Source organism: Salvia splendens, chromosome 13, assembly GCF_004379255.2.
Source record: "Salvia splendens isolate huo1 chromosome 13, SspV2, whole genome shotgun sequence".
NCBI classification, from domain to species: domain Eukaryota; kingdom Viridiplantae; phylum Streptophyta; class Magnoliopsida; order Lamiales; family Lamiaceae; genus Salvia; species Salvia splendens.
In genome coordinates this window covers 26901872-26927013 of record NC_056044.1, presented here as the reverse complement: position 1 = coordinate 26927013, position 25142 = coordinate 26901872, and the positions used below count along the sequence as shown (strand labels likewise).

Sequence of the window (25142 nt, the reverse complement as noted above, 5' to 3'; positions counted from 1 at the left end):
TCTAAAGTTGAACACTAAAAAAGGTATATGTGTGTCACTCTATTTGATCTAGCTAGAATTCAATTTAGATTGGAAGCATGAAATGTTCGGTTGATCAAATTAATGTTAGTGATTGCTACATTGCATATCGTGTAGAACACCATCTTAGCTTATTAACCATAAAAATATGAACATATATACTATAATTGCTTGCATGGTGGAAAGTTAATAATATTGAGTACTACATATTCTATAAGGTCAGTGTACTAGATTATCTCCCTTCTCGTGTACTAATATTAGTATATTTACTTGAATAAAAGTGTAATTAGATTAGCAAACTAAACTTTATAAACAAAATTGTTTTATAGGAGTAATAACTATAGCAAAGTGTATGTAAGTAAGTAAATATTACTATATCGCGTTTGATTTGAGTGAGATCACAAAATAATCCAATTTAATCAAATATTTGGTTTGCATTCTAATAATCTAATTTATCACTTCAAAATTTGAGTAAATATTTGATCATCCTTCAATTTTGTAAATTATGTCAATTTTATCTATAACAACAAAATCAAACACACCCCAACTTACAAGTGCATGCACACCATTTAGTAGGCACACGTGGACATGGAATAAACACATACATATGCAGAAAAATGGACATGTTTTAGTGAGTTCAATAAACACGATTAAGATACTAGTATAATATACACAGATTTGACTTCAAAGAAAAATAGAATCTGATGCAATATTTGAAATGAGCAACTAATATTTGAAATGTTAGGTGAGACCTTATTAACGTTTCTCTACTTGAAGTTGTGCTTCTGCACCTTATTAAGTATTATTACATCAGACTTGGTACTCTACACTCTTGAAGGGACCCATGCATGGTCAGAAGCTCAGAGTGGATTCTTTGATATCTCTTTGGACCATATATATAGAGACGGTGACATATTAATTACTCCGAATGTGCTAAGTAGATAAAAAAAATTGAAAACATAATGCACCAAAAGATAGTTTATCTATTACAGTTGCAAGATCCAGATCCATTTATTGCGAGATAAAATTCAAATGAATTACTCTCATATTGGAGTATCATTTAATGTACTCATATATATTTATTATTTACACAGAAAAATGATTTTTTTTTGCTCTAAAAATTGCACAGAAAGTGAGGTTGTCTTGTCGCTTAATAAGGTTAATTATAATTTCTAAGCCAGTTTTTTAGACTTATCATAACTTGTAGGATAAAATATGCAACTTTATGTCTAATATTTTCAAATATTACGTACTCCATTAATTTAAATTTACCATAGATCACATTGGTGATATGTGGTATATATTATATATAGTAACAAAAATTATAAGTAACAAAAATAACAAACTACATTAGGTAGGTAATGTGAATGAAGATGGAAAAGTAAGAAAATATTGTTCATATTCGGACCACATGCCGAATTATACATGCCAGCTGTAGTAGAGTACGAGGCATGGACCACTTTTCTACCGTCTTCTTCAGTCTATCAGTCAATATAGAATTGATCAAAGTCTTCAATTTCTTTAGTCTATCAGTCAATAGACAATTGATCAAAGTCTTCAATTCATTCAAAATGCACTAACAAACTCAATAGTTAAATTGAGAGTTGCTACTACAAAATAACTCTACTATTATGAGTAGAAGTTATACTCAGCAATGGAGATACTTATATTTTATTTTATGAATTAGAATTGTTCCTATCTGATGATCAAATGGTAAAGCTTATTTTAGCCACAAAACATAAGTAGTACTTATATGGTAGCTCTTGTGCTTTAATGAGACGTGGCAGCGTATTATGTTTCAATGAAACAGTGTACGTCATAAATCAGCTCTGCAGAATTTAGAAATACTAGTACAACACAAACATATTGGTTAATACTGATATGAAAAAGCGTAATTACAAGGGGATAAATTAAACATTTATTGGAGCGAAGAATCAGTTTGATCAACAGCTCTTGAATATGCTAAAACATCTTCGGCTTTCTGTTTATTCTTCTTCTCATCATCGCACTTTTTGAGCATTCACGAAACTTTGAGTAAATATTGCTCACCCTGCTCCTCTCCGCAAATTCGATTCCGCCATTTTTGCATTTGCAGACAAAAACTAGAATGGAAGAGAAGGAGAAGAGGAGTATTTCCTTTCTCAATTTTTAAGCTTCAATTTTTTCTGCAAGTGTGGGCTGCTAACATTATTTTAATAGGATGTACCAGAGGTGAAGCGCGCCGTACAATAGTCAATCAATGCATTGCTAAACCCTAACATGCATTTAAATCATTATTTATGTAAATAGAAAGAGGAAGAAAAACCCTTCTCCGTCGACTGGGAAGTTTCCTCATTGCATTCAAACCAGCACCGGAACCTTTCCACTTCCACACCAATGGCCCTGTTGAACCCCGAAGACGACTCTATTTTGATCTTCTCCGTCGCGCTCTGGCTCCAAAACAAGGGCTTTTCCAAAGTCCTCAAACGATTCTGCACCGCTGCTCAAATTGAGGTATGAATATGCTGTGTTGTCGATTAAAGAAAGAGAGATTAATTTGGTGCCTTTAAGTTAAATTCATTCTTGGTGGATGATTTGCTTGTTGATTTTGGATTGTTTGCTACAATGTCGAAACTCGAAGGTGTGCCTGTAGTTGACCCTTGTTCATTTTTTTGGTGGAAGGGTGAGGATTGGAAGGCCAAGGCACTTAATTTGAATGAGATTTTCACCAAATATCAGGAGATTAGGTAAGCGAATTCATTATGTTAGCATTCAGGGTCTTTTATATACTTCAATAAAAACCAAAACTTCATCTTGATTGGCTATTTACATCCCCCCACGTGGTTTCTTTTTCCTCTGTGCTTGTAATGTTATGTTTGTTCCTTCTCTAAAGAATTTGTATTCATGCTGCTATCACTGTCTTTCTGTGCAGCACTAGTGCTTGCAATGACTTGAAATTTCAGGTGAAGCAAGGTATTCTTTATGGATGACTTCATGTTTGTTCCACATATTGTCATTCTGATTATTGGATGATTGAATTTTGAATGGCATAGCTAATAAAAGCTGTTCTCTCTTTATGTCCAGAAGAACTGCTGGCTGATGTGGCAGAAAAAACTGCAAATGGTTCAACTGCTGAGGAAATTAAAGGCAAGAAGAAGAACAAAAAGAGCAAGACTGACACTTCAGTCAATGAAAGTGAAGAAACACTTGAAGATACAGCCGTGGCCGAAAAGTTAAATAAATCACATGAGAATGGCAACGACGATGAAAGTGGTAAGGCATCAAAGAAATCCAATGCAGAGGATCAATCAACTAAGAAACCAAAAGAAAAGAAGAAGAAAAGCAAGTTGGCATCACAGTCGCTGGATGCTGATGTGCCTGAAGTGAAACAAGAAGCTTTATCATCTGAAAATACTGAGGCTACAGAAGATGGGACTGATGAATCTAAAAAGGCTTTCAAGAAAAAAAAAAGAATGCTACCTGCTGAAACCGAAAAGAAGTCTGGTGAGGAAGTAGCAATTGAAGAATCAAAATCTAAAAAATCAAAATGTCTTTAAGAAAGCAAAGATGTCCATGAAGCCAATGGCCATGCTTTTGAACAAGCAAAAACTGATGCTTTTGAAAGGGATATGATGACTGTTTCTGCTAACAGTAATGAAATGGGCGAATCAAGTCAGAAAAAATCTGCAAGCAAACAACCTAAAAGTTCTGAGGTATGTCCATGTCTGTGTTTCTACGTAATGTAGTAGTAATAATTGGGACATTTTGTGTCATTGTGCAGTGAATGTTAATATGGATGTCACAAAATCATTTAAGCTTAGTATAAATATAAGCAAAGATTATATTTTGAACCATGAAGGTGCATCTCTTGTACGAATAGTAGAATCACTGTAAAGATCTTGTATCTCCCTATATGCCACACTTTTAATACCTTTAGGAAGATGCGGTTGTTACTTGTCCTAGAATTTCATGCATGTAAGGTTTGTGTCCGTTTACTTGTTCAAATGTTTGTGCTTGATGACTCATGCATATTCAGAATGTGAGTTAGAAACTTTCACGTTGTTCTCTTGTCTTCTAGATCTGGTGGTATCTTATGCATTTTCTTTTGTATTTTCTTGGATGCTCATGTACTGGTTGAGCAGCTCAAAATGTATGTGTATGATTCAAGCTTTGCTTGTTGTCCATGTTGAGAAAGTTTGAGGCTGTACTTAAAGAACAAATGGGTTATATTCTCGAAATAAGTTTGATTTTCATTGCATCCAACAACAGCGAGAGCATTCCAAAGAGTGAAGATTGATGAGGTGGAATTTGTTGATGACAGACTTCAAGACAATTCTTATTGGGCAAAGGTTTGTCCTTCCTTGCTTCGTTGGCTGATTATATGCTGTGCATGTCTTTGTGTGCTTGTTTCTTGTGACGTAAATGCCACGTGTTCATATTAACTTTTATATTGTCATGTTTATCCAACAAAAATGTCTTCAAAAGGTGTGATTGATGGATTAGAGAGGTTAATAATGCCTGAGGCCAAAGGCCTCAGGTTAGAGTCCTCCGTGACGCGGCCTTTAAATTTATGTTCATTTAGCCATCCAAAAAAAAGATTGGGGTAATAAAATTACGGAATAGCAGGAAAGGGTTTCATTCTTACTTATGGCTTTGGTATGTTGGGTCTAGAAATCTTCAATTGACTGCCCAATTTGTATTAACTATCTTCCCCTTCATTAATCAGATAGACACTCATTTCTATTGTCCTCAATCAAGTACATTGTCATTACCATTAGGAATTTTTACCAGGCACTTCCTTCATTTGTCCATTAATTAGCTCTTTGGATCTCAAAGTTGAAATATTGAACGTGGAAGCATTCCAGCCATAATTATACAATCAGCTACCTTATCATTATTGAAATTTTATACTATATAAATAGAAACCAACAAATACATGTATTAAAATTTTATGAGTCTGGGTAGTAATGTTCTTACTTAATCCATTTGTCTGTGAGTTAATGGTGCGCTACATGGTATTTTGTCCTTTTTCAAAACATACAAACTTTTAGTTGAAGCTCTATTTTCATTTAACTTTTGTTTATAATTTTGAAAAAGTTAGGTGATTGCAGAAGAAAGTGGCACATAATTGTACAAATCTTTAGTTGAAGCTCTAGGTTCATTTACCTTTTGTTTATAAATTTCAACTAAGTTAGATGATTGCAAAAGATAGTGGCACAAAATTCTTTTTTTGTTGACTCCTGTGGTAAGAATCAAATGTGATTATCTTTTGTCGTTGATATGTATTTCATATGTTTTTCATTGCAGGATGGTGCGGAAACTGGTTATGGTGCTAAAGCACAAGTCAAGGGAAGGTGTGGTTTTGTTTCTATTGAACATTTATCAACTAGAGTTTCCTGAGATAACAGATGGTGTAGTGTTTTCTTGGGGTTTTATTTCTTCTTTTCTTTAGCTGGGGTTGGGAGAGGTGAATAATGAATAATTTTTTTAATCTTTAGAAATTAACTAAATTGCAAAGCAAATGGAAACACATTTGGTGAATGAACATCTTACAGAGCACTCAAAATATAATTTGGTAAATGAAGTCGATGTAGTGCTCACGGTTCATCTCAGGTAGTCCTATGTTCCTGTGTCTAGATAGCAGTCAAGGTTAAAGATAAAGGCAGAATTTGGATGGGTTTTGGTATAGATTTGAGGATGCGTTCTATGGGAAAAGTATAGTTTAGAAAAGTACAGATTGGGGGATGTGTTTGATGAGATAATTGGAATTTGGATGTGCTTTGGTATAGATTTGAGGATGTGTTTGATGAGAAAAGTATAGATTTGGGGATGTGTTTGATAAGAAAGGTATAGATTTGGGGATGTGTTTTATTAGAAAAGTGAATGGGATTTATTTGAAGTATCCGGAAAGCTTGAAAGCTGCTCCTCGCGCATCAATTTTCATGTTTTTGGCTATCCAAAATCTCACCGTGGTTGCTGTTATCATTGATATGGTATTCTCTTTGTTTCTTTGTAGGAGTGTATACTTTTCCTTGCGTAATTTGAGTTCGGAAATCTTGCTTTTGATTTGATTTGATTTGATTCTGATCTACATAAGGTTCATGTAATGTATAATGGAGTATTGGAGTATGTGATATGATGCCCCTCTTGCTCTTGCTCTTGCTCTGTCGTGTGTAGAGGCTTAGATCATCAGCTCCGGTATGTCAATACGATAAAAATTTTTTAATAAGAGTATTAAGGTCAATTTACGACAAATTAGTTGTAACTAACTTTTGAAAATATCTCATAACTTTAAAACGCATATAACTTTCTCGATTCAAATTATTTTTTCGCACAACATATAACAAGTTAAAGATAATTTCATTAGAATTCTAACGAGATCTCACTTGCATATGTTCCGATATCAAAATTTGAAAAAAAAATTAAAAATTTTTCATAAATTTCGTTAACAGCTTTATATCTATACACGGCACATAATATGTCAATACAATGCTTGTACAATGTCAATATGAAATTGTATTGACATTGTGTCTTTGTGTTGATATATTTAATACACTGTATTAACATTGTGTCTCTAAATCCTAAATCTGATAGTTGCTATTATCTTTTTAATATTAAAAAATAAAAAATGAAATTACACATGGAAAATTGTAGACCACAATATTCCTAAAATCCTATGGTCTTAAATTAGTTGTAGTTAACAATTAAATGATTAGTTAGCAATTGATGACTCCCCTTACATTAAATATGTAAGAATCCTAAAACTGGGAAAAAGAATAGTACCTAATAAAAGTTAGGATTCAGAATCTTAGAAAATTGTACCCGCAACACCCAAAGTTATAATACCCGACCACGATCCGTTTCCCGTTGTCCTCGGGTAGCGGGTACCCGATACTAGGTGGGTATGGGAATTACCCGTTACCCTTTTTGACACCCCTAGAATCAGGAATATGCAAAATGGCTCCTTTCTATACAAGGAAACACATAATGAGTGTGTGTAGGTGTACTTTTGGTTGAAATCAGAATCTGTGTTTTTCATTTGTGGGGAAGTCTACTGTTCTATCTTGTCTGGCTCAAATATATAATATACTCGTCTATCTCTCAACACCCATGTCACTAAGAAATTCTCCGATTTCTCAAGTGTTGTAGCAATGTTTGCTCGCCTATCGTCAACTCTCAAGTCTACTGCAATATAGTGGCATGTGTATTCTCTGGTTCAAGCATCAGAGTGTTGTGACCATGACCATGACCATGTAGTTAACTAGTTGCTGCATAACTGGCTTCCTCTAGTTGATGAGTTGTCAATTTATAATATACAGAACACTATGGCTTGTTAAACTTATCATGGATCCGAGCATCATAAACATGGAAAATGTAAGAAGAGCAGCCACAGTTTGCCTCAAAATCAACTGCCATTTTCTGAAATGCATATATAACCTGAAAATGAACTCTACAAAATACATACTAGAATTTGATTACATATAGCCAAAATCAGAGAAGGCACCGTCTGAGAGTGATGAGGTGAAGGCAGAAAAAACCAGAAAATTTTAGTTTAAAATTTGACAGCCAAAAGACAGCTGATGCACTAGCACCCTTTGATTGCAACAACTATCATCTATGAGTATCCAAATCTTGAAAACGTTTCAAGATTCTTTCATTAGAAACAGTGTCGAAGATGGACCTTTCATTGTATATCACCAAACAGTCATTCAGCCAATCATCTCCGGTCCTCTTCTGCAAGTCGGTCTTGACAAATTCCACCGCTGAAAATACTCTTTCAACAGATGCAGATGCTACAGGCAAGACCAATACCAACTCAATCAAACGATAAACTAATGGAAATTTTTTATCTTTTTTGGTTTCAACAATTTTCTGAGATAGGCTACTCAAATCTTCAATACCAATCAGCCGTGCATCACTTCTCACATCACCGACAAAAGTTTCTAGTTCTTTAGACAAAATCATACGTTCAGCTAATGAGAAGTCCTCCGGATAAAGACTAGCAAGATGAACAAGTTTACCAACATTAAAAGCTGACAAACCATTTTTTGGATCAAGACATGCCATACAACTAAGCAAGTCTGTAAATGACTTAGAAAAGCGATTTTCCATCTCTTGTGTAAGTAAGTCAACAACCTAATTACTCCCTCCGTCCCCCAAAATTCGTCACCATTTGACCCAGCACGGGTTTTAATAAATGTAATAGAAAATGGGTTGAAAAAGTTGGTAGCATGTGGGTCCTACTTTTATATATTAGTTTTATAATAAAATGTGAGTGTGAATGAGTTAGTGGAATGTAGGGTCCACTACCAAAAATGGTAAAAGTGAAAGGTGACAAATTTTTAGGGACGGACGAAAAAGAAAATAGGTGACAAATTTTCAGGGACGGAGGGAGTATTACACAAGATTAAGTACCAAGATAATGGAGTACTAATTTAGTTAAATGAATAAGAAATTAAATTCTCAAATTACCTGACAAAATATTTCAACGTGATAATGATGGTAGTTATTCATGTTTGCACCGTTCCTCATGCGAATCCGCCTTGGAGGCCTAGCACTAGAAGAACCAATTGAAACTCTTTTTCTTTTCACAACAAACTTATCCATTTACCTAATCAAACAAAATAATATAACAATTAAATAATAAAGAAGAAATTAACCAAAACAATAACTCTCCAATGTTCATTCCATAAATTTATTGAAATCATGCGAAAACACATAAAGTTCATTGAAACTCACAAATTAACTGAGATGATTCCTTTTTTCTTAATTAGAACACACTTTTCCTATTCTATTTTTACAATTCTCGGTGCAGCTAAGCTAACTGAATCTCACACATTCAACAAAAATCCAACAAAAATAGTTTAAATACTTCTCCTATTCTATAAATTGTAGGCCAGCACACACAGAAGAGCCAAAGAGATGAGTTTGAATTTGAGAACAAACCTTATGAAACTGGAATATAGCTGGAATTCTGGCGATGGAGAGTCCGAGGTGTAGGGCGGAGCCGCCGCGGAGATTTGTTCAGTCAGCAGCGCGGCGCCGACGGATTAGAGTTTGGAGGAGGCTGAAGTGGAGTTTTAGGGAGTCGATTTACCGCTCTTTTTTTTTATTGAAAGTTCTAACTTTTTTAATTAGTTGGGCTTAGTTTCATTTAGGAGCTCTTAGGTTATCATTAGTTGGGTTTTTTTATTCAATTGGGCTTGGTTTGGTTGGATCCAAAATGGCAGCTATGACGACTAATTATAGAGTATTAAAAACAACTAAACAAAATACTCCATCCCGTCCCCAAAGAATATGCACTTTGGGTTCGGCATAGATTTTAATATAAAATTGGTAAAGTAAGAGAGAGATAAAGAGAACAAGTAATTAAAGTATTATTAGTGGAGAATGAGTCCAATCTCATTAATGAAAAAAGACTTTCCACAATTAGAAAGTGTATAATTGTGGGACAGATAAAAAGGAAAGATTGCATATTCTTGTGAGATGGACGGAGTAGTTGAGAAGTCTAACCAAAAAGAAACAAATTAAATAGAGCAGAAGAAGTTAGTTTAAAAAGTTATCAAAATATTTATTCACAAAGAACATACATGTATGACATATGATCAATATATAATTAATTTTAAATGTATAATCTGGAGAACTAGTGTTTCAGTTTATAATATCAATTTAAAAACATGGAGTGAATCAAAATGTCATTATAGTGAAAGATTTAGTTCATTATATTGGCATTTTGGTTCATTGCGTGTTTTTCTCTATAATTGCATTTTCATGTTGTGAACTAAATTGCTCTTATATTGAACTTTGTTTTTGTTCTCTAGTTATGCATTTAAGTAATGGTTACCCTATATTGGAGCATCTCCAAGGGGAGAGGTAAATGGAGAGGTAAGTCATATAAGAGCATCTCCAACAAGGAAAGGTAAATGAAAGAGGTATATCATCTATTTACCTTCTTAAAAAGTGAAATATACCCTACCAAAAAGTAATACATTCCAAAGGAAAAAGGTATATACAAAGGTATATCATTTAAAAAAAATAAAATAATACTACAAAATGCATTTAAAAACATAAAGTGTAATATACCTTCTCAAATACCCTCCCCCTTGGAGAATGATTTTTCACGAAAAGAAGGTAAATATGGTGGTTATATGATTTTACCTCTCCATTGATGGAGATGTAAAGACACCTCTTCAAAATAGGAAAAGATATAATACCTTCTCAAATACCTCTCCCTTGAAGAATGATTTTTCATGAAGAAAAGGTAAATATTGTAGTTATATGACTTTACCCCTCTATTTGCCTCTCCCCTTGAGATGCTCTAACTAACATATTTACCTTTTTTCCATGAAAAATCATTTTCCAATGGGAGAGGTATTTGAGAATGTAAAGTATTATACATTTTTCCATTTTGAATAGGCATCTTTACCTCTCCATATAACTACCATATTTGTCTTATTTTCATGAAAAAACTTTCTCCAAGGGAGAAGATATTTGAGAAGGTATTACACTTAATGTTTTTCAATGCATATTGTACTACTCACTCCGTCCGCCATTAGAAGTCTCATTTGTTGGCGGCACGAATTTTAAGAAATATTCAGAAAAGTGGGTGGAAAAAAAGTTAGTGGAATAGGGGTCACACTTGTATATATTAGTTTTAAATAAAATGTGAGTGGAATGTGTTAGTGGAAGGTGGAACCATATTACCATTTATGGTAAAAGTGAACCCGGAATCCTATTCGCGGACGGACTAAAATGGCAAAATGGGACTCCTATTTGCGGACGGAGGGAGTATTATTTTATTTTTTTTTAAATGATTTACCTTTCAATATGCATTTTCCTTCGGAATGTGTCATTTTAGAAATGTACTATATTTCACCTTTTGAGAAGTTAAATAGATTATATATTTTTTTATTTAACTTTCCTTGTTGAAGAATTAATGTTAGTGGTTGTGGAATCTATTTCCTAAAATGAAGAGTTCTATTTTTAGAAAACGAACTAAAGAGGAAATAACTTTTGTTTTTAGAAAACGGAAGGAGTATAACACTTCCATATGTTTCATTTTACATCCTATTTTAGAACTAGTAAACGATGTGGTTTTAAAAACAATATTTGTATAAAAACTAGTACTCCCTCCGTCCCAAGATAAGCAAGTCGTATTTTTTTTTGGGATGTGCCACTATAAGTGAACCATTTCCATTTTTAGTAAAAATCTTTCTCTTCCTTTATTCTCTCTTCACTCCTCTATTTTTCTCTCACATACTTTACTCTCTCCACTTTAACTTATTTAAATATTAATTCCTTAAATCATGTGCTCAAAAGAAGTGTTTCGTTATTTTGGGACGGGACGGAGGGAGTACACTCTTTCACATATCACATGCTATTTCACATCTTACTTTCATCGTACTAAGCTTTTCATTGGCTTCTTTTCTGAATCTAACTATGCATTTTTGAAGTCGTAAATGTGATTTAAACATCTATTGGTGCTAATATTCGAAACAACAAAAGATACTGGTTTCTTGAAAAAGCTGTTTCCCGAGTCCCATAAAACTGAATAACTTTCTTGAGATTTTCTGTATTCTACATGCGAATGAGAGCTAAAAAATTTAGTAGAGGTGAAAGAAATCTGATAGAGATTACAAATCTAAATTCTCGTCTATACAATGCTTTCATTTATAAATTCCTTCTACATTCTTTTCATTTCATCATTGTGAGCCAAACATATCTACGAGATTTAACATTTTTACCAACCTCAGATAAAATCAACCACACCAGAAGATCATTTGGATATATGTCAGGCAGTCGTACTAACTTGTTGAGAGAGAAAGACAACATTCCAGTCATCTTGTCCACCTCCAGAACATGACGACCACGACGATAGTCACAGTCATGCCGGCATACTTAATCCATCTGTCAAAACGGTTCCGCCTCTCAATGAGCCTCAATAGGGAGTTTGATAGCCCCAAAGTGTTGAGAACATCCAAAGCTTTCCTTTGAGCTCTCTGTATCAATGGAAAAACCATAAAACGTTTGCTTGGATTCAGTAGAAGAAGATCAATAAATCACTGCCTTCTATGACTTGGTTACTCAAGATGGTACCCAAGTCACGAGCTTGTGAGCCAACTTGTTATGAACTCAGATAAATATCGAGAAGAAAATATAGTACTGTATAGATTTTTGTTCAAAATTTATATTTTAATATTCATATTTACTTAAATAACACTAAGAAAAATCAAATACATACTATTTACGTTATCAAAGTTATAATTTTTCAACCATGCCATATATTCTAGTACTACACATAACTATTGCACATCGAGTAAAATTACTGAATAGTACTAATCAAATCTAAATGTGATACTACTATGGGATATTAATTACTTCATCCATCCTACTCTAAGTGCAGCACTTCTTATTCGCATGATTTTATGTAGTATTGTTTTGTGAATTAAGTGGAGAGAAAATAAAGGAAGAGAGAAAAAATAGAGAAAGTGATACTTCATTTTTTAAGAAATGTGTCATTTAGAGTGGGATATCCCAAAAAGAAAAATGTATCTGGGACGGAGGGAGTAAATTATTTTGTCTTTATTGTTTGTTTGGAATCGTGAGTCAATTTGAGCTTTTTGGCTCAAGCTCAGGTTAATTGTTAACAAGTCAATCTTAAGAAAACTATACTACTAGAATGCCAAATTGCAACAGGTTGAAATATGATATGTAACTGCTATAACAGCAACAGCTTGACCACATGAAGTCGAAATATACAGCAAACAACTACTAAAATAAAGAAACCTAAAACCCTCCAGGCAAAATAACATTGTTTGACTTAAATTGAAGCAGGGGGCAGCTCTCTTAAAATGAATTCAAAATAACATTATTTGACTTCAATAGTAATCCTACAACTTCCTTTCATTCCAGTACCAGTAAGTCACATAAACATCGAAATTTATGTTGGAATATGTGCAGGTAGTCGCATATTGACAGACATGTTTATTTTAACAAGTCTCGTCTTGCACAAAAAAATTGTATCATTAAATTTTACTTATGTCCCATAACTCCAAGTAACTTAATGCAAGTTATTTAGCCATATAGAGTGTTTTATAGTACTAATTACATTCAGCAAAGCACCACAGAATTTTTAAAAGACAGATGCATACTTTTGCATCTAGCAGGGGCTTCGAAATGATTACCTTTAAATGGTCCCTTTGCTCACTATACTTGGAAAGAATAGCAACTCCTGTTGCAAAGCTTTCCTCTAGTAATCTTGATGATCTACGGACTGACTCCACTGCTTGAGCCTCCTCATCAAAGATTCTCAAAACATGAGCATCTCCACTCTGGACAAATGGAACATTCAAAATGATAAGTTGCCATAACTCAAACAAGCATATAAAAGATAAGTGGTTATTATTCTGAAACGGAGGCAATACAGCTCTTCCAAGTAATTCAGCTCTCTCTTGGGCTTCTTGTACTCGCTTCTGATGCCTTGATGTGTACGTATCCAAACTAGCTCTAAATGACTCAGCCTCCTCACTGACTTGTTCTACCTTTCTGCACAACAGACCAAAGTAAACAAATTTCTTCATACCAAAGACAAGGTCTAACAGAAACTATAAATCTTACATTACATCTGCAAAGGCATAAGAAAAACCAAGTTTATCATTTATGGAATGATTCAATAACCTAATTCCAAAACAAAAAGAAAGAAGCAGGTCATGATATCAGGAAGATGTAAGAATACCATCAGCATCTTCTATATATTCAACTTCTTGCTCCCATAATCCATTTGAAAAGTACCTTCCATGACCAGCAAGAAAAGTTCTAATACGACATTCTAAGATTCTAAGTTCTAACAGATTGGTTCTACCCTAGTTGTAACTAAAAAGTTTCTCCGGCCAGGATAGATCCTATCTTAGTTCCATTTTTGCCAGTGGGTAGTGCTTAGATGATCATTTTCACGAAAAGTTATCATACACAATAAATAACATTACATACAGGCTTTTCATCATCATCATGAATGAAATACACTAACATAACAAGACTATCTATTATAAATCCAGATTTTCAATTAGGAAAACTGGGACATAAACAAATTACTCAGTACGAAAACCAGGGACAAGATGCTACTATAACCAAACATAAAAAAATAAAGAAAGAAAGACGTTCAACAATTATAATCCAGATCTTAGTATCGATATTCACAGATGAATATAATCATCGCCCAAAAACCAATGGTGCTACACTTTATTTTTATTTGTTCATTTGGTTACTATCGTGCTTACATCTTAATTTAACTGATAATCTAGCCTAAAACGGCATTGACACTTAGTTTAATAAAGTTTTCATCACAAAATGAGAGCTACATGATCATAAATGAGAAGTACAGCAGATGCATAGCAGCACAGGAAAAGCTATAGAGATGCCCATCCCTTTAGCACTGCATTTACAATTTAATAAGCCTCTTCGAAATGCCTACTTTGTTGAAGTAATTCGATAAGATTTACAACAGCATGAACATCATTCCAATAGTATACACCTAGAGACGTCCGTTTATGTTACCACAAAAGATTTTCCCATTAGCAAGGCAATTAAAGCCACTCCAGCAGTAATCGAATCGACACACCGGGATCACATCAACACTAAATCTCAATCTATAAATTTCATAAACTTATAGAACGACTAATCACGAAAATATCAATTGAACCAGCACTTTTACAGATTCAGCATCTTCTAATCTCCTTCCTAGAGCACTTTACATATAATCGGGATTAGAAAACCATTGAAACAACTCAGTTCCGAGAATTCGTCAAATTCAGGGCTGAATTGGTGTACCAGAACATAATGCATATCCGAATCCTACGTAGATTGAAAGAATAATTAGATTTTCGGAAATAGAGAAAGACCTTTTCCATAGATCGCGCTGAGGCTTGGAAGGTATGGAGCGCCAGAGGCGATCCATATCAGCGCAGAGCGACTGGATCTGGCTGATATCTCTTCGAATCAAAGTAGGTTGATCATCAGAAGAGGCCGCGACAACGGCGCAGGACGATGAAAGCGAAGAGGAGGAGGTTGAGGTGAACTCAAGACGCTCGAGCCGCTCCAAAGCATCTCTGATCTTCAATGAGAGGCGCTTGGAGCTAGAGTAGAGCTCTGACAGATTTCCGCCACCGCCTTCCATTGCCGTCGGCGTCTTCTTCTGCCTTTCCTTGATCAGTGTCAAAACCGATATCGTGTTTGTGTCAGACAATTGGGTTTCAAATTCAATTTCTTGAAGGCCCCACAACACATATTATAGATTGGGTTTATTTTCGATGCATTTTATAATAACACCAATTTTTAATTATTGTTAAACAAATACAGTAAATAATACTACTCCGTATTCAAGGTCCATTCAAAGGGGAAGATTATCATAAGTTAATAAGTACATGATTTATTTAGATATAGATATATTATTAGATGGAATTTTATTTTTTAAGCATTTTATATAGGGAGTAGTACTATAATTACAGTAATAACACCAATTTTTAATATTTTGTCATTTATGATTATTCAAGGTCTACCTTCTATAATTGTTACAGTCTAACAGTATTATGCGGACAAGATTCAAAGGGGAGGATTCTCTAGAGTTTTTTTTAATAAAAATTGGAATGCAATTCAACCAATACTAGCTACTATCAGTTATAAATATAATAGAGGATTCTCACAAGTTAATTCTGATTTTTAAAATTTTAATGATATAATGCTCCAAAGTTAATTAATCGTTGAAACTTCAAATATTAATGATGCTCATAAGTCAAATAGTGGAAAGCAAAACATATTTTTTATGAAAGTTTATTAAGTAAAAACTAATATAAGAACGTAATTATATTTTAGCTTCGATTTACTGATATTTGTAATTTTGTGTACTTGAAGAAAGAGCACGTAAAAATCGTGTTAGATGAAGTTTGCTTTATTTAGTGTATGATATAGTATTACTGAAACTTTATTAAAGTCGCCCAATTAATTTTGTAGAGCAAACTTTTGCAAGTCCAGTATCTTCTCCCTCTTTCTGACTGCAGTTGAATTTTAACTCAATTCAATTCCTTGTTTGAAACAAGAAATCCTCCTCTATTACTTCTCAGACCATGAGGTAATCCTAACAATTGTGCCAATGAATACACACACTCTCTCTCTCTCTCTATGTATCTCTGATTCGGTTGTTTTACTATTTGTGATTGGGAGGGCAGTCGGCAGCCGGAGGTTCTGTGGGCACAGCGATCGGACAAGGTGTACCTGACCGTATCAGTTCCCGACGCCAGAGACACCTCCGTCAAATGCGAAGCCGACGGCCTCTTCACTTTCTCCGCCGTCGGGGTCAATGGCGACCCCTTCAACTTCACTCTCCAACTCTATGGCAACATTTCCCCTCAGGTATCGCTACTTTGCCCCTCCCAATTATCCCATTAAATTGTACGCGCCATTTATCTAGGGCTAATTAATTCCCGTAACCCTAGGAAATTATAAGAAGAGTCCCTCGATTTTGATTATTTCTAAATTACATGTTCATGAAATCAAGAAACATGAAATGATGAATTGAGAAAAATTGCTATTGTTTACCAAATTATGTGTTTTTCCTTGCTTATGATGCCTCTTTGGTAAAGAATGTTCTGTTTGGAAGTGCATCAGTAGAGCTTCATAGACAGTAATCCCATGGACTCAAAAAGGGTGTTAGGTCAGATGGCTTGCACATTTTGTAAATTTTATACTGCTGGTTGTGGTACCACATTAGGTTTGGGACTTTAAAAAAAGTATTTGAAGACATGAAAAACATATTACCTGTATGTTTTTCACAAGGTTTTCTAGTTTATAGTACTGAAGTGCCAGTACATAAGAAAAAGAAATGTTTGTTAAAAATTAAGGAGAAGTCTGTTACTATGAAAAGGGTGATTAAGTTCATAAATATGAACCTGGAAAAAGCGAATATTATCCAGAGGCCACCCACTTTGGACGTGTTCATCACAGTTAAAGATCCAATGCCATAGTCGGAGGAGAACAACCCTTCTACATATTAGCTATATTTCTCCTCAGTGTAGTTATTTTTGCTTTTGCTTGTGTGTACTGTATTCTCAGCCTCTTTGTGTTAAGATTTTTGGAGAAAGTACATATTCTCTGGTTGTGTTCCATCCATTATTCCATTTTTGCGTGTGCGGGTGTGTGTTTCAATGCAGGGATGCAAGACAAAAACTGGTTTGAGGAATATACTATGCTCTATTCTGAAAGAACCAAAGGGTTGGTGGAAAAGGCTACTGAAATCTGAAGGAAAACCTGCTCCATACATTAAGGTTGATTGGAATAAATGGTGCGATGAGGATGATGAAGAATCTGACTGTGAGTTCATGCTACATAACATTGATGTTTAGGTTAATAGGTTTCAAATTTTCATTTATATTTGAGCTTGATACATCCCACTTTTCTTTCTGAGTCCTGGATTGACAAGTTAACATTCTATAGATATTTTTAACATTTTCTCACTTCTGCGCATGCTGCATTATGTCACACATGAAGTAGATGAACTAGTGAAAGCGTTAATATTTGTATTGAAAGGGAGACCAAAAATGATACTTATCCACGTCCTACATTCCGTCTAAGTCTCTTGACTGGGAAGATTGTACGTGTTTAGTTTTTCCCCTAAAATTCTTGTTGAAAAGTTTTTATGCTTATTGGGTTGGCCCATTGTGTTGACTATCTTCGAAAATTTTCTGATACATGAGGTATATTTATGATCGCCAACTAGTATATAGTATATACAACTACATGATTGTATCGATTATTGTTTTCACTTCCGTTGTCTTTTCCATCACTACATTTCCAATATGCTTTGCTCTTGTTATAGAATATTATAATGCATGGATTCATTGCCAAGACCGTTCAGGTTGTTTTATGGGTTTGGTATTCTTCGTAATTAACTCTCACTTTTTTAATACTTGCAGCAAATCTGGCTTCTGATGATGATACTGCGGTAGTAAACTGAAACCCCCTTTCATGGTCAATTATTTTAAAGCTGATAATGATAGAGATCATTTGTGTCTCTAACATGGGTTCTTGTTTTCCAGTATACTGGTGAAAATGAAGAGAGCAGTGATGATGAAGGAATGCTCTGTGAGTTAAATCCCCTTTACTCGCTCATCTACGTACATCACTATATTCTCAAACAATACATTCCAATGGGGGTGGTTGTAACTTGTAACTTCCTCTGTTTGATGCATGTTCTTATTGGCACTTCTCTTTTAGTGTGATTATTTCTCATCCCATAAATGAAAAATGAAGTGCTACTTAGTTGTTCTATGATGCTTCTTGCATTTATCAAATTCAAGCATATGTCCAGACCAAAATTTGTAGTGTTGAACGATGATTAAAACTCAAGCATCTTTGACGTATATTGGGCTTTGTATGCTTATTTTGTTTTTGATGGTGCAGATCTCCCTGACTTGGAGAAAGCAAGGGGTAGCATCTCCTGAAATCCACATATCATCTTTTAACACCAAGAAATCTTCTAGAGTTATCGCCATTAGAAATATGCAGTCGTTTCGATATCGAGATGGCATTGTTGTGTAGACTTTGATCTCAATCACAATGTAGTGAGAAATTTTATGTCATCAAACATTTGGTACTGAAAACATAATCACTGAATTTGTGCTTTGAAGTTCAATGAAATTTTTTGAGGCAGTACTTGTTCGTGCTATCCTCATTGCTATGCCATTCTCATTTGGTGCTTTCTTGAACTAATCTTATCATACAATTTGGCAGTGCTGCTGCCAAATCTGAAGCCATAGTCCCAGAAAGACCAACAAGAAATTGGCAGTGATGAACTTATGAATTTGATTAGCTTATTCTCTCGGCTGTCAAAAGGATAATAATTTTATTATTATAATAATAATAAAGTTTATAAAATTATATTTTCTACCTTAAATTCCTTCTTGTTTTCCCAACTTAAAAAAATCCTTGTTATATCATGGCATTTTTTCTGAATATTGGTTTTTTATATGAGTAAGTTTTTCACTGCAAGTCTGCAACTGGATACATCAGACGTTTCGTCACAAACATATACAGTATTAAGTATAATGTATAAATGCATTAACATAAACCCTAGAGAAAGGGACAGATAAAAACAGAATATACAGATGGTAGCCATTAAAGAAAATATCAGTGTTTGACACATTCTGAGCAATTCCAGTGTTCCACTATTAAAAATGGAGATGAATGGGCCAAGCTTAGGTAGGATTCCAGGAGACAACCACTTAAACTAACAACATCATTTGATTAGGTAAGAAGAATTCTATACTTATGTTATGCTGATGTGCTGCCAGGTCATGCCAATGTTTATGACATAATATCAACTTATTTCAACCTACATGAACTAATAAAGAGCCAATTAAGCTAGAAGAACTCAGGCAAATTGTAAAAAAAAATGTTTTGGTCAATGGTCAATCTCACAATTTTTAAAAATGACCAATTAACTTTAACAATTTTCTTTATTGTTATATAGTGAAAAATTATGTCTGAATTTATTGACGTGATATGCGTAGGTACCAAATTAAATAGTACTACTTCATGTGTCTAATTAAGTATATTAAATAATCATAGTAGTATAGTTTACATAGTCGAATATTTTATCCACGTACTATCATTTTCTGTTTGCCATATCATACATAATTTCTCTCAAATATGACAGTTGAAAAAAATATCAAAATTGTAATATAATCTATCATTCTTTAAAATTGTGAGACTGGCCACCAAGTTTATTGGTTATTTTCTTGCCGTTTGCCCAAGGACTAACTACTATTAGTAATATTTATAAAAGATAGAAAAGGTCGTACTATTCTTATTAGCTCATCTCTTTATTTCATTACCAATAATATGTTTAGTTGCGAATTGGCTTAACGATGAACTGGAACCAAAGTTATTCTTGGATTAAAATACACTTTTAACTCAATAAGAACGCCATACGTATTGAGGTGAGTTTCAATCAATAAAATTGGAATTTCTTAAAATGTGTCGATATATGTATAGTTCATTATCGATGGTGCAATTTTTGTTGTTATTCCTTGAGATCGTAAACACTATAGGCACAATTAAAAAGTCATCATTTATGTGTTGTGAATTGTGATGCCAATAAAACTAGTTCCAGCTGCTTAATGGATATACGGTTTTATTCTATTAATCGTTTGTTTTACAACACAATCAATAACATCAGCAAACAAATCCTATTTTCGGTTTTTGTTCTAATTTTAGCCTTAGCTTTTTTGTCCACAATCTCGCATATCTGTGAGCGTTTTAAATCTTGCGAACTTGCATAATTTGCTGCAATGATAAGAATTGTATCTTGTGTTAACAAGGCAACAGCATATTTTAAAAAAACAGAATCACCAACAAAATACTATGCTCTCCCAAGAAAAGAGATGAGCGAAACGAAAACGACATCAACTCAACAATAATAGAAAATCATAAAAAATAGGTTGGTGGATGGAATTTAGGCAAGTCGGACACGAGATAGAACAAGTCCTCCTTGATTTAAACTCCACCAAGTGTCACCACCTTGTTTTGGCCGGCCTCCACCCCCCATATATATCACTCTCCTCCAAAATCCATCACCTGAAACTCAAAAATATGGATAGGCTAATCAGCTTGGAGCCGTCGAATGTGGTGACGGTCCGGATAGAGCCCGGTAGCAAGTGCTCCGGCTCCATCACCCTCCGCAACGCCATGTACACCATGCCCGTCGCCTTCCGCCTCCACCCCACCAACAAATCACGCTACACCGTCTCCCCTCAGTCCGGGATCATCCTCCCCCTCACCACCCTCACCCTCGACATCACCTACCTCCCTCCTCCCTCTCTCCCCCACCGCTTCCCCCACTGTGACGACACCTTCGTCCTCCAAAGCGTCGTCGCCCCTGGGGCCGGCGTTAAGAACCCCTCCTCCACATACGACGCCGTTCCGAACGACTGGTTTACTAATAAGAAGAAGCACGTGTATTCCGATAGCGGGATTCGCATCATGTTTGTGGGGTCGACTGTGCTGACTCAACTCGTTGCTAAGGGTTGTATGGATGAGATCAGAGAGGTGCTTGAGAAGAGCGATCCGACGTGGAAGTCTGCGGATGCAGTTGATGGCGAGGGGCAGCCTCTGTTGCACCTCGCCATCGCGCAGTGCCGCGCTGACTTGGTGCAGCTTCTGCTGGAGTTCGACCCTGATGTGGAGGCGCGGGGCCGGTCAGGGTCGAGTCCACTGGAAGCTGCCGCGGCAGTGGGGGAGGCTCTCATTGTGGAGCTTCTTCTAGCGCGTGGGGCGAATACGGAGAGATCTGAGTCGTCGAATTGGGGGCCGGTCCATCTCGCGGCGGCGAATGGGCACGCGGATGTTATGCGGCATCTCCTTCTCAAGGGGGCGGATCCGAATTCGCTGACGAAGGACGGACGCGTGGCGCTCCATTTGGCGGTGGAGGAGCGGCGGAGGGACTGCGTTCGCCTGTTACTGGCGAGCGCGTCCGTCCGCCCTGACGCGCGCAGCGGGAGCGACGGGGAGACCCCGTTGCACGTGGCTGCGGGGCTGGGGGACGAGCAGATGGTGAAGCTGCTGCTCCACAAAGGGGCGAACAAGGACGTCCGGAGCAGGGCGGGGAAGACGGCGTACGACCTGGCGGCGGAGAGCGGGCACGCCAGGCTGTACGACGCGCTGCGGCTGGGGGACAGCATGTGCGCGGCGGCGAGGAAGGGCGACGCGCGGATGGTGGCGCGTCTGATCGAGAGCGGGGCCGCGGTGAACGGGCGGGACCAGAACGGGTGGACGGCGCTCCACCGGGCGGCGTTCAAGGGGCGGCTGGACGTGGCGAGGGCGGTGGTGGAGAAGGGTGTTGATGTGGACGCCAAGGACGGAGAAGGGTACACCGCGTTCCACTGCGCGGTGGAGTCGGGTCACGTGGAGGTGATCGAGATGCTGGTGAAGAAAGGGGCGGACGTCGAGGCCAAGACGAGCAAGGGCGTCACGGCGCTGCAGATTGCGCAGTCGCTCAATTACTCCGGGATTGTGAGGTTGCTGGCGCGTGGGGCGCCGTCGGATCGGAGCGTGGATGCGTTTGCCAAGGTTAGAGAGATGGGCGTCGGAGCCGCGAAGAAGAAGGCGGGTGCTTATGGCGGGAGAGTGCGGCGGAGTAGCTTCGATCGCGCTGCTCCGGTGGCGGTGGTATAGAACATGGATGGAATTCTTTTTGCTTCATTCTATACGGAGAGAGATGTTGAGGGTTCAAGGTTGATTGTAATATTGTATTGATTGGAGTGGCGTAGAAGGTTGTAAAGTTTGGATATGTGAGTAGACTTGTGATTCTAGGCATATTGTATAATTACTTCTTCTTTGCAATTGGTGCAATGATATAGAAAAAATGGAGATCATCGATGTAATTTTTATGTAGTGATTTTAGATGATTGTGCTTCTTTCCCTATGAAATTAATTGCACTATACCGATGATTCAAAGTTGTGGGGAAAAAAACAATACATTATAATTGATCTTTGGTCGATCCCCATTCTTTTGTAAGAATGCATGAAATTAATTTCTACGTAAACACACAAAATTAGTAAGATTGCGCTAAGAGACAAATTCTATATAAAAAAAGACAAATTCATAGATTATGGATTACTCCACTAAGCAAAATGATGCATCATTGTCACTCTTTTCCACTAAAAAATTATCCATGCTGTCGTTACAATAAACTTTTTGTTAGGAATATTCGCAATTTTTGTTTTCCTAGTAAGATTGTAAGACGGTGATTTTTTCAAGGGACGAGTACACTAACTACAAAACAAGTACTCCCTCCGTCCCCCAAAATTCGTCACCATTTGACCCGGCACGGGTTTTAAGAAATATAATAGAAAGTGGGTTGAAAAAGTTGGTGGCATGTGGGTTCTACTTTTATATATTAGTTTTATAATAAAATGTGAGTGTGAATGAGTTAGTGGAATGTAGGGTCCATTGCCAAAAATGGTAAAAGTGAAAGGTGACAAATTTTTAGGGACGGACGAAAAAGAAAATAGGTGACAAATTTTCAGGGACGGATGGAGTAGCTTATTGTTTTAAAAAGGGAGGGATGTGACACTCTTGTTCTGCTTTTCTTAGTAATTGGCTTTTATAAACTCTCTCGTTTAATTGGATAAATTGCCAATTGCCACTAATTTTTTTCCCAACAATACTCTAGCATTCATAATTGTTTCAATTTCAAAAGTTAATCACTGAATCTCGTTCATAATTTAATGCCTTAATATTAATGGAACAAGTTTGCATGGATATGAGGAAGAAAATATATATGTCTCGATTTAATATGCATTTTAACACTAAAGTATGGTCACATGGAATAGGGCTATTCTTTTATAACGGGTCATTGGGCTTTAAACATTATAACAGGCGTATAAATTTATTTAGCCTTTTTAGGTTCAATTCATCATTCCTATATTACTTTACATAACCTCGTACTTGAAGACTTGAAGTAACAATAATATATATAATGATCATATAGTACTAAAATTGTACATTTAATAGTAATCATATATACTAAATTCTCTAAATTTTAGCCGTTTGTGATTCTCATATACGGAAATTGACAAATACTTACACAATTCATTGATGCTGTTATTACTATAAAAGTTTAACTAGTATTTGATCGTACTTAGAATCTGTATTGTCAGTTAGATTTTGATCTAGGATTGTTTTCCTTTCTCTTGTCAAGTGTATTTTTTAAATCAACAAATTTTCAGTTTTATCAAAGTTTTGCTTTCAATATTTTCAATCAATAAAGGTAGTCATATCTTTGTTTCACATTGCCGCATCAGACAGCCGAATTGTAATAGATCATATATTAGTAATAAGTACAATATGCAAGATCACACCCATTATATATGATAGTATTACCATAGTAGTAATACAATAATATACTACTCCTAATTGTTTCTCCATCCGTCCATGATTTAAAATTCCACTTTGACTCGGTGCAGGTTTCAAGAAATGTGAAAGAAAGTTGATTGAAAAAGTGAGTGAAATGCGAGTCTCACTTTATATATTGATTTTATAATAGAAGGTGAGAGTAATGAGTTAGTGGAAAGTGAGATTCATTTATCAAAAATGAAAAAAATAAACACAGACATTATTTTGTTGATGGACCAAAATACCATGCTGACATTATTTCGTGGACGAAGGGAGTAATGAGCTAAACTAGTTGTTTCGACTTGTCACGTTCGTATATCCAAATGAGGCAAGTGGGCTACGTATTAGTTATGGATTGAATCTTGCCAGCCCAATAACGGGACAACACAAAAGCTTAGAACAAATATATGGCGTGCTGGGCACGATATACTCTCTCCGTCCCAAGATATTTGAATGACTTCTTTTTTACACTCGTTTTGGAAAAAATTGCAATAAATAGTTAGAGTGGATAAATAGTAATGTAAAAGCGAGAATAATGTAGATAAGATGCTTCTTTACATTATTCTCGCTTTTACATTACTATTTATCCACTCTAACTATTTATTGCAATTTTTTTAAAACGAGTGCAAAAAAGAATCAATCAAATATCTTGGGATGGAAGGAGTATTATTTCCGTTCTAAAAAAATAGACTAGTTTATCATTGTGGATCGTCCCCGAAAATTAAATTAAGTTTAAATATGAAAAGTTATAACACTATAAATCACTGGCGTATCCTGCTTGGAAAAAAAGGTACAACTGTACCCCCGAATCAGCATACTAATACCATGTATTAAGCTACTTTCAAAGAAGTCATTGGTGGTCTAGTGGTTCAGCTCATAGCTTTTAAGTTAGAGGCTTTGAGTTTGAACCCTCTTGCTGCAGCTAGTTTCAAGTTTATATTTTTTGTTTTGATTTCTTTACCATCTTTTCCTGTTTTATTCTATTCTAATTAATTGAAAGTTTTATTATGTTACTTATTACAATTCTTTTTCTCTTTTGTTTTGTTAAAACAATTTATTTACTTTTCTATTCATGTATTGTTTTGTTCAAACAATTAAAAGTTCTATAGCCTTTTAATACATCTTTTTCTTATCTTGTTTTATTAAAACTATGGATTTACTGTTTATGTTTAGTTTTACCCAAACAATTGAAAAAATAAAT

At 35.6% G+C, this 25142-nt stretch overlaps 4 protein-coding genes and 1 long non-coding RNA gene across 7 annotated transcripts; 3 read left to right on the top strand and 2 right to left on the bottom strand.

Annotated features, from left to right (window-relative positions):
- Positions 1–1875: 1875 nt before the first annotated feature.
- On the top strand, positions 1876–6157 carry LOC121761682 (transmembrane channel-like protein 1). Of its 3 annotated transcripts, XM_042157316.1 has the most exons (7): positions 1878–2511; positions 2680–2744; positions 2930–2970; positions 3082–3710; positions 4267–4346; positions 5305–5351; positions 6014–6157. In XM_042157316.1, the coding sequence occupies exons 1-4, from the start codon at positions 2395–2397 to the stop codon at positions 3552–3554; spliced, it is 696 nt and encodes a 231-aa protein (XP_042013250.1). In that variant the 5' UTR covers positions 1878–2394; the 3' UTR covers positions 3555–3710; positions 4267–4346; positions 5305–5351; positions 6014–6157. The 3 variants fall into 3 exon arrangements, with proteins under 3 accessions (XP_042013251.1, XP_042013250.1, XP_042013249.1); XM_042157317.1 differs by having other exon boundaries at positions 1876–2511; positions 3085–3710; positions 5305–6157; XM_042157315.1 differs by having other exon boundaries at positions 5305–6157.
- A 1239-nt stretch (positions 6158–7396) lies between these two features.
- Positions 7397–9089, bottom strand: LOC121761595. The gene is made up of 3 exons (XR_006042043.1): positions 8944–9089; positions 8470–8608; positions 7397–7790 (listed from the first exon to the last, which is right to left on the bottom strand). It is a non-coding gene; the product is annotated as an uncharacterized LOC121761595 (long non-coding RNA).
- Positions 9090–11486: 2397 nt separating this feature from the next.
- LOC121759954 (membrin-11-like) lies at positions 11487–15263 on the bottom strand. The gene is made up of 4 exons (XM_042155539.1): positions 14895–15263; positions 13422–13542; positions 13182–13328; positions 11487–11996 (listed from the first exon to the last, which is right to left on the bottom strand). The coding sequence occupies exons 1-4, from the start codon at positions 15167–15169 to the stop codon at positions 11835–11837; spliced, it is 705 nt and encodes a 234-aa protein (XP_042011473.1). The 5' UTR covers positions 15170–15263; the 3' UTR covers positions 11487–11834.
- Positions 15264–15974: 711 nt separating this feature from the next.
- On the top strand, positions 15975–18729 carry LOC121762391 (co-chaperone protein p23-2-like). The gene is made up of 6 exons (XM_042158260.1): positions 15975–16120; positions 16218–16401; positions 17199–17358; positions 17961–17989; positions 18084–18129; positions 18448–18729. The coding sequence occupies exons 1-6, from the start codon at positions 16116–16118 to the stop codon at positions 18486–18488; spliced, it is 465 nt and encodes a 154-aa protein (XP_042014194.1). The 5' UTR covers positions 15975–16115; the 3' UTR covers positions 18489–18729.
- Positions 18730–20400: 1671 nt separating this feature from the next.
- On the top strand, positions 20401–22331 carry LOC121761491 (protein VAPYRIN-like). Its single transcript, XM_042157133.1, has one exon. The coding sequence runs from the start codon at positions 20494–20496 to the stop codon at positions 22216–22218; it is 1725 nt and encodes a 574-aa protein (XP_042013067.1). The 5' UTR covers positions 20401–20493; the 3' UTR covers positions 22219–22331.
- The last annotated feature ends 2811 nt before the right edge of the window (positions 22332–25142 follow it).

Bases quoted from the DNA above. Each gene is read 5' to 3' on its own strand.
- LOC121759954 (XM_042155539.1), bottom strand. From the start codon at position 15,169: ATGGAAGGCGGTGGCGGAAATCTGTCAGAGCTCTACTCTAGCTCCAAG. The intron at 13,543-14,894 runs GTCTTTCTCTAT...TCTGTTGTGCAG, and splicing joins CAGCGCGATCTATGGAAAAG to AAAGGTAGAACAAGTCAGTG. The intron at 13,329-13,421 runs GTATTGCCTCCG...CCATTTGTCCAG, and splicing joins CTGAATTACTTGGAAGAGCT to AGTGGAGATGCTCATGTTTT.
- LOC121761491 (XM_042157133.1), top strand. From the start codon at position 20,494: ATGGAATTTAGGCAAGTCGGACACGAGATAGAACAAGTCCTCCTTGAT.
- LOC121761682 (XM_042157316.1), top strand. From the start codon at position 2,395: ATGGCCCTGTTGAACCCCGAAGACGACTCTATTTTGATCTTCTCCGTC. The intron at 2,512-2,679 runs GTATGAATATGC...TTTTGGTGGAAG, and splicing joins GCACCGCTGCTCAAATTGAG to GGTGAGGATTGGAAGGCCAA. The intron at 2,745-2,929 runs GTAAGCGAATTC...CTTTCTGTGCAG, and splicing joins ACCAAATATCAGGAGATTAG to CACTAGTGCTTGCAATGACT.
- LOC121762391 (XM_042158260.1), top strand. The intron at 17,990-18,083 runs GTAGTAAACTGA...CTTGTTTTCCAG, and splicing joins CTTCTGATGATGATACTGCG to TATACTGGTGAAAATGAAGA. The intron at 18,130-18,447 runs GTGAGTTAAATC...TTGATGGTGCAG, and splicing joins TGATGATGAAGGAATGCTCT to ATCTCCCTGACTTGGAGAAA.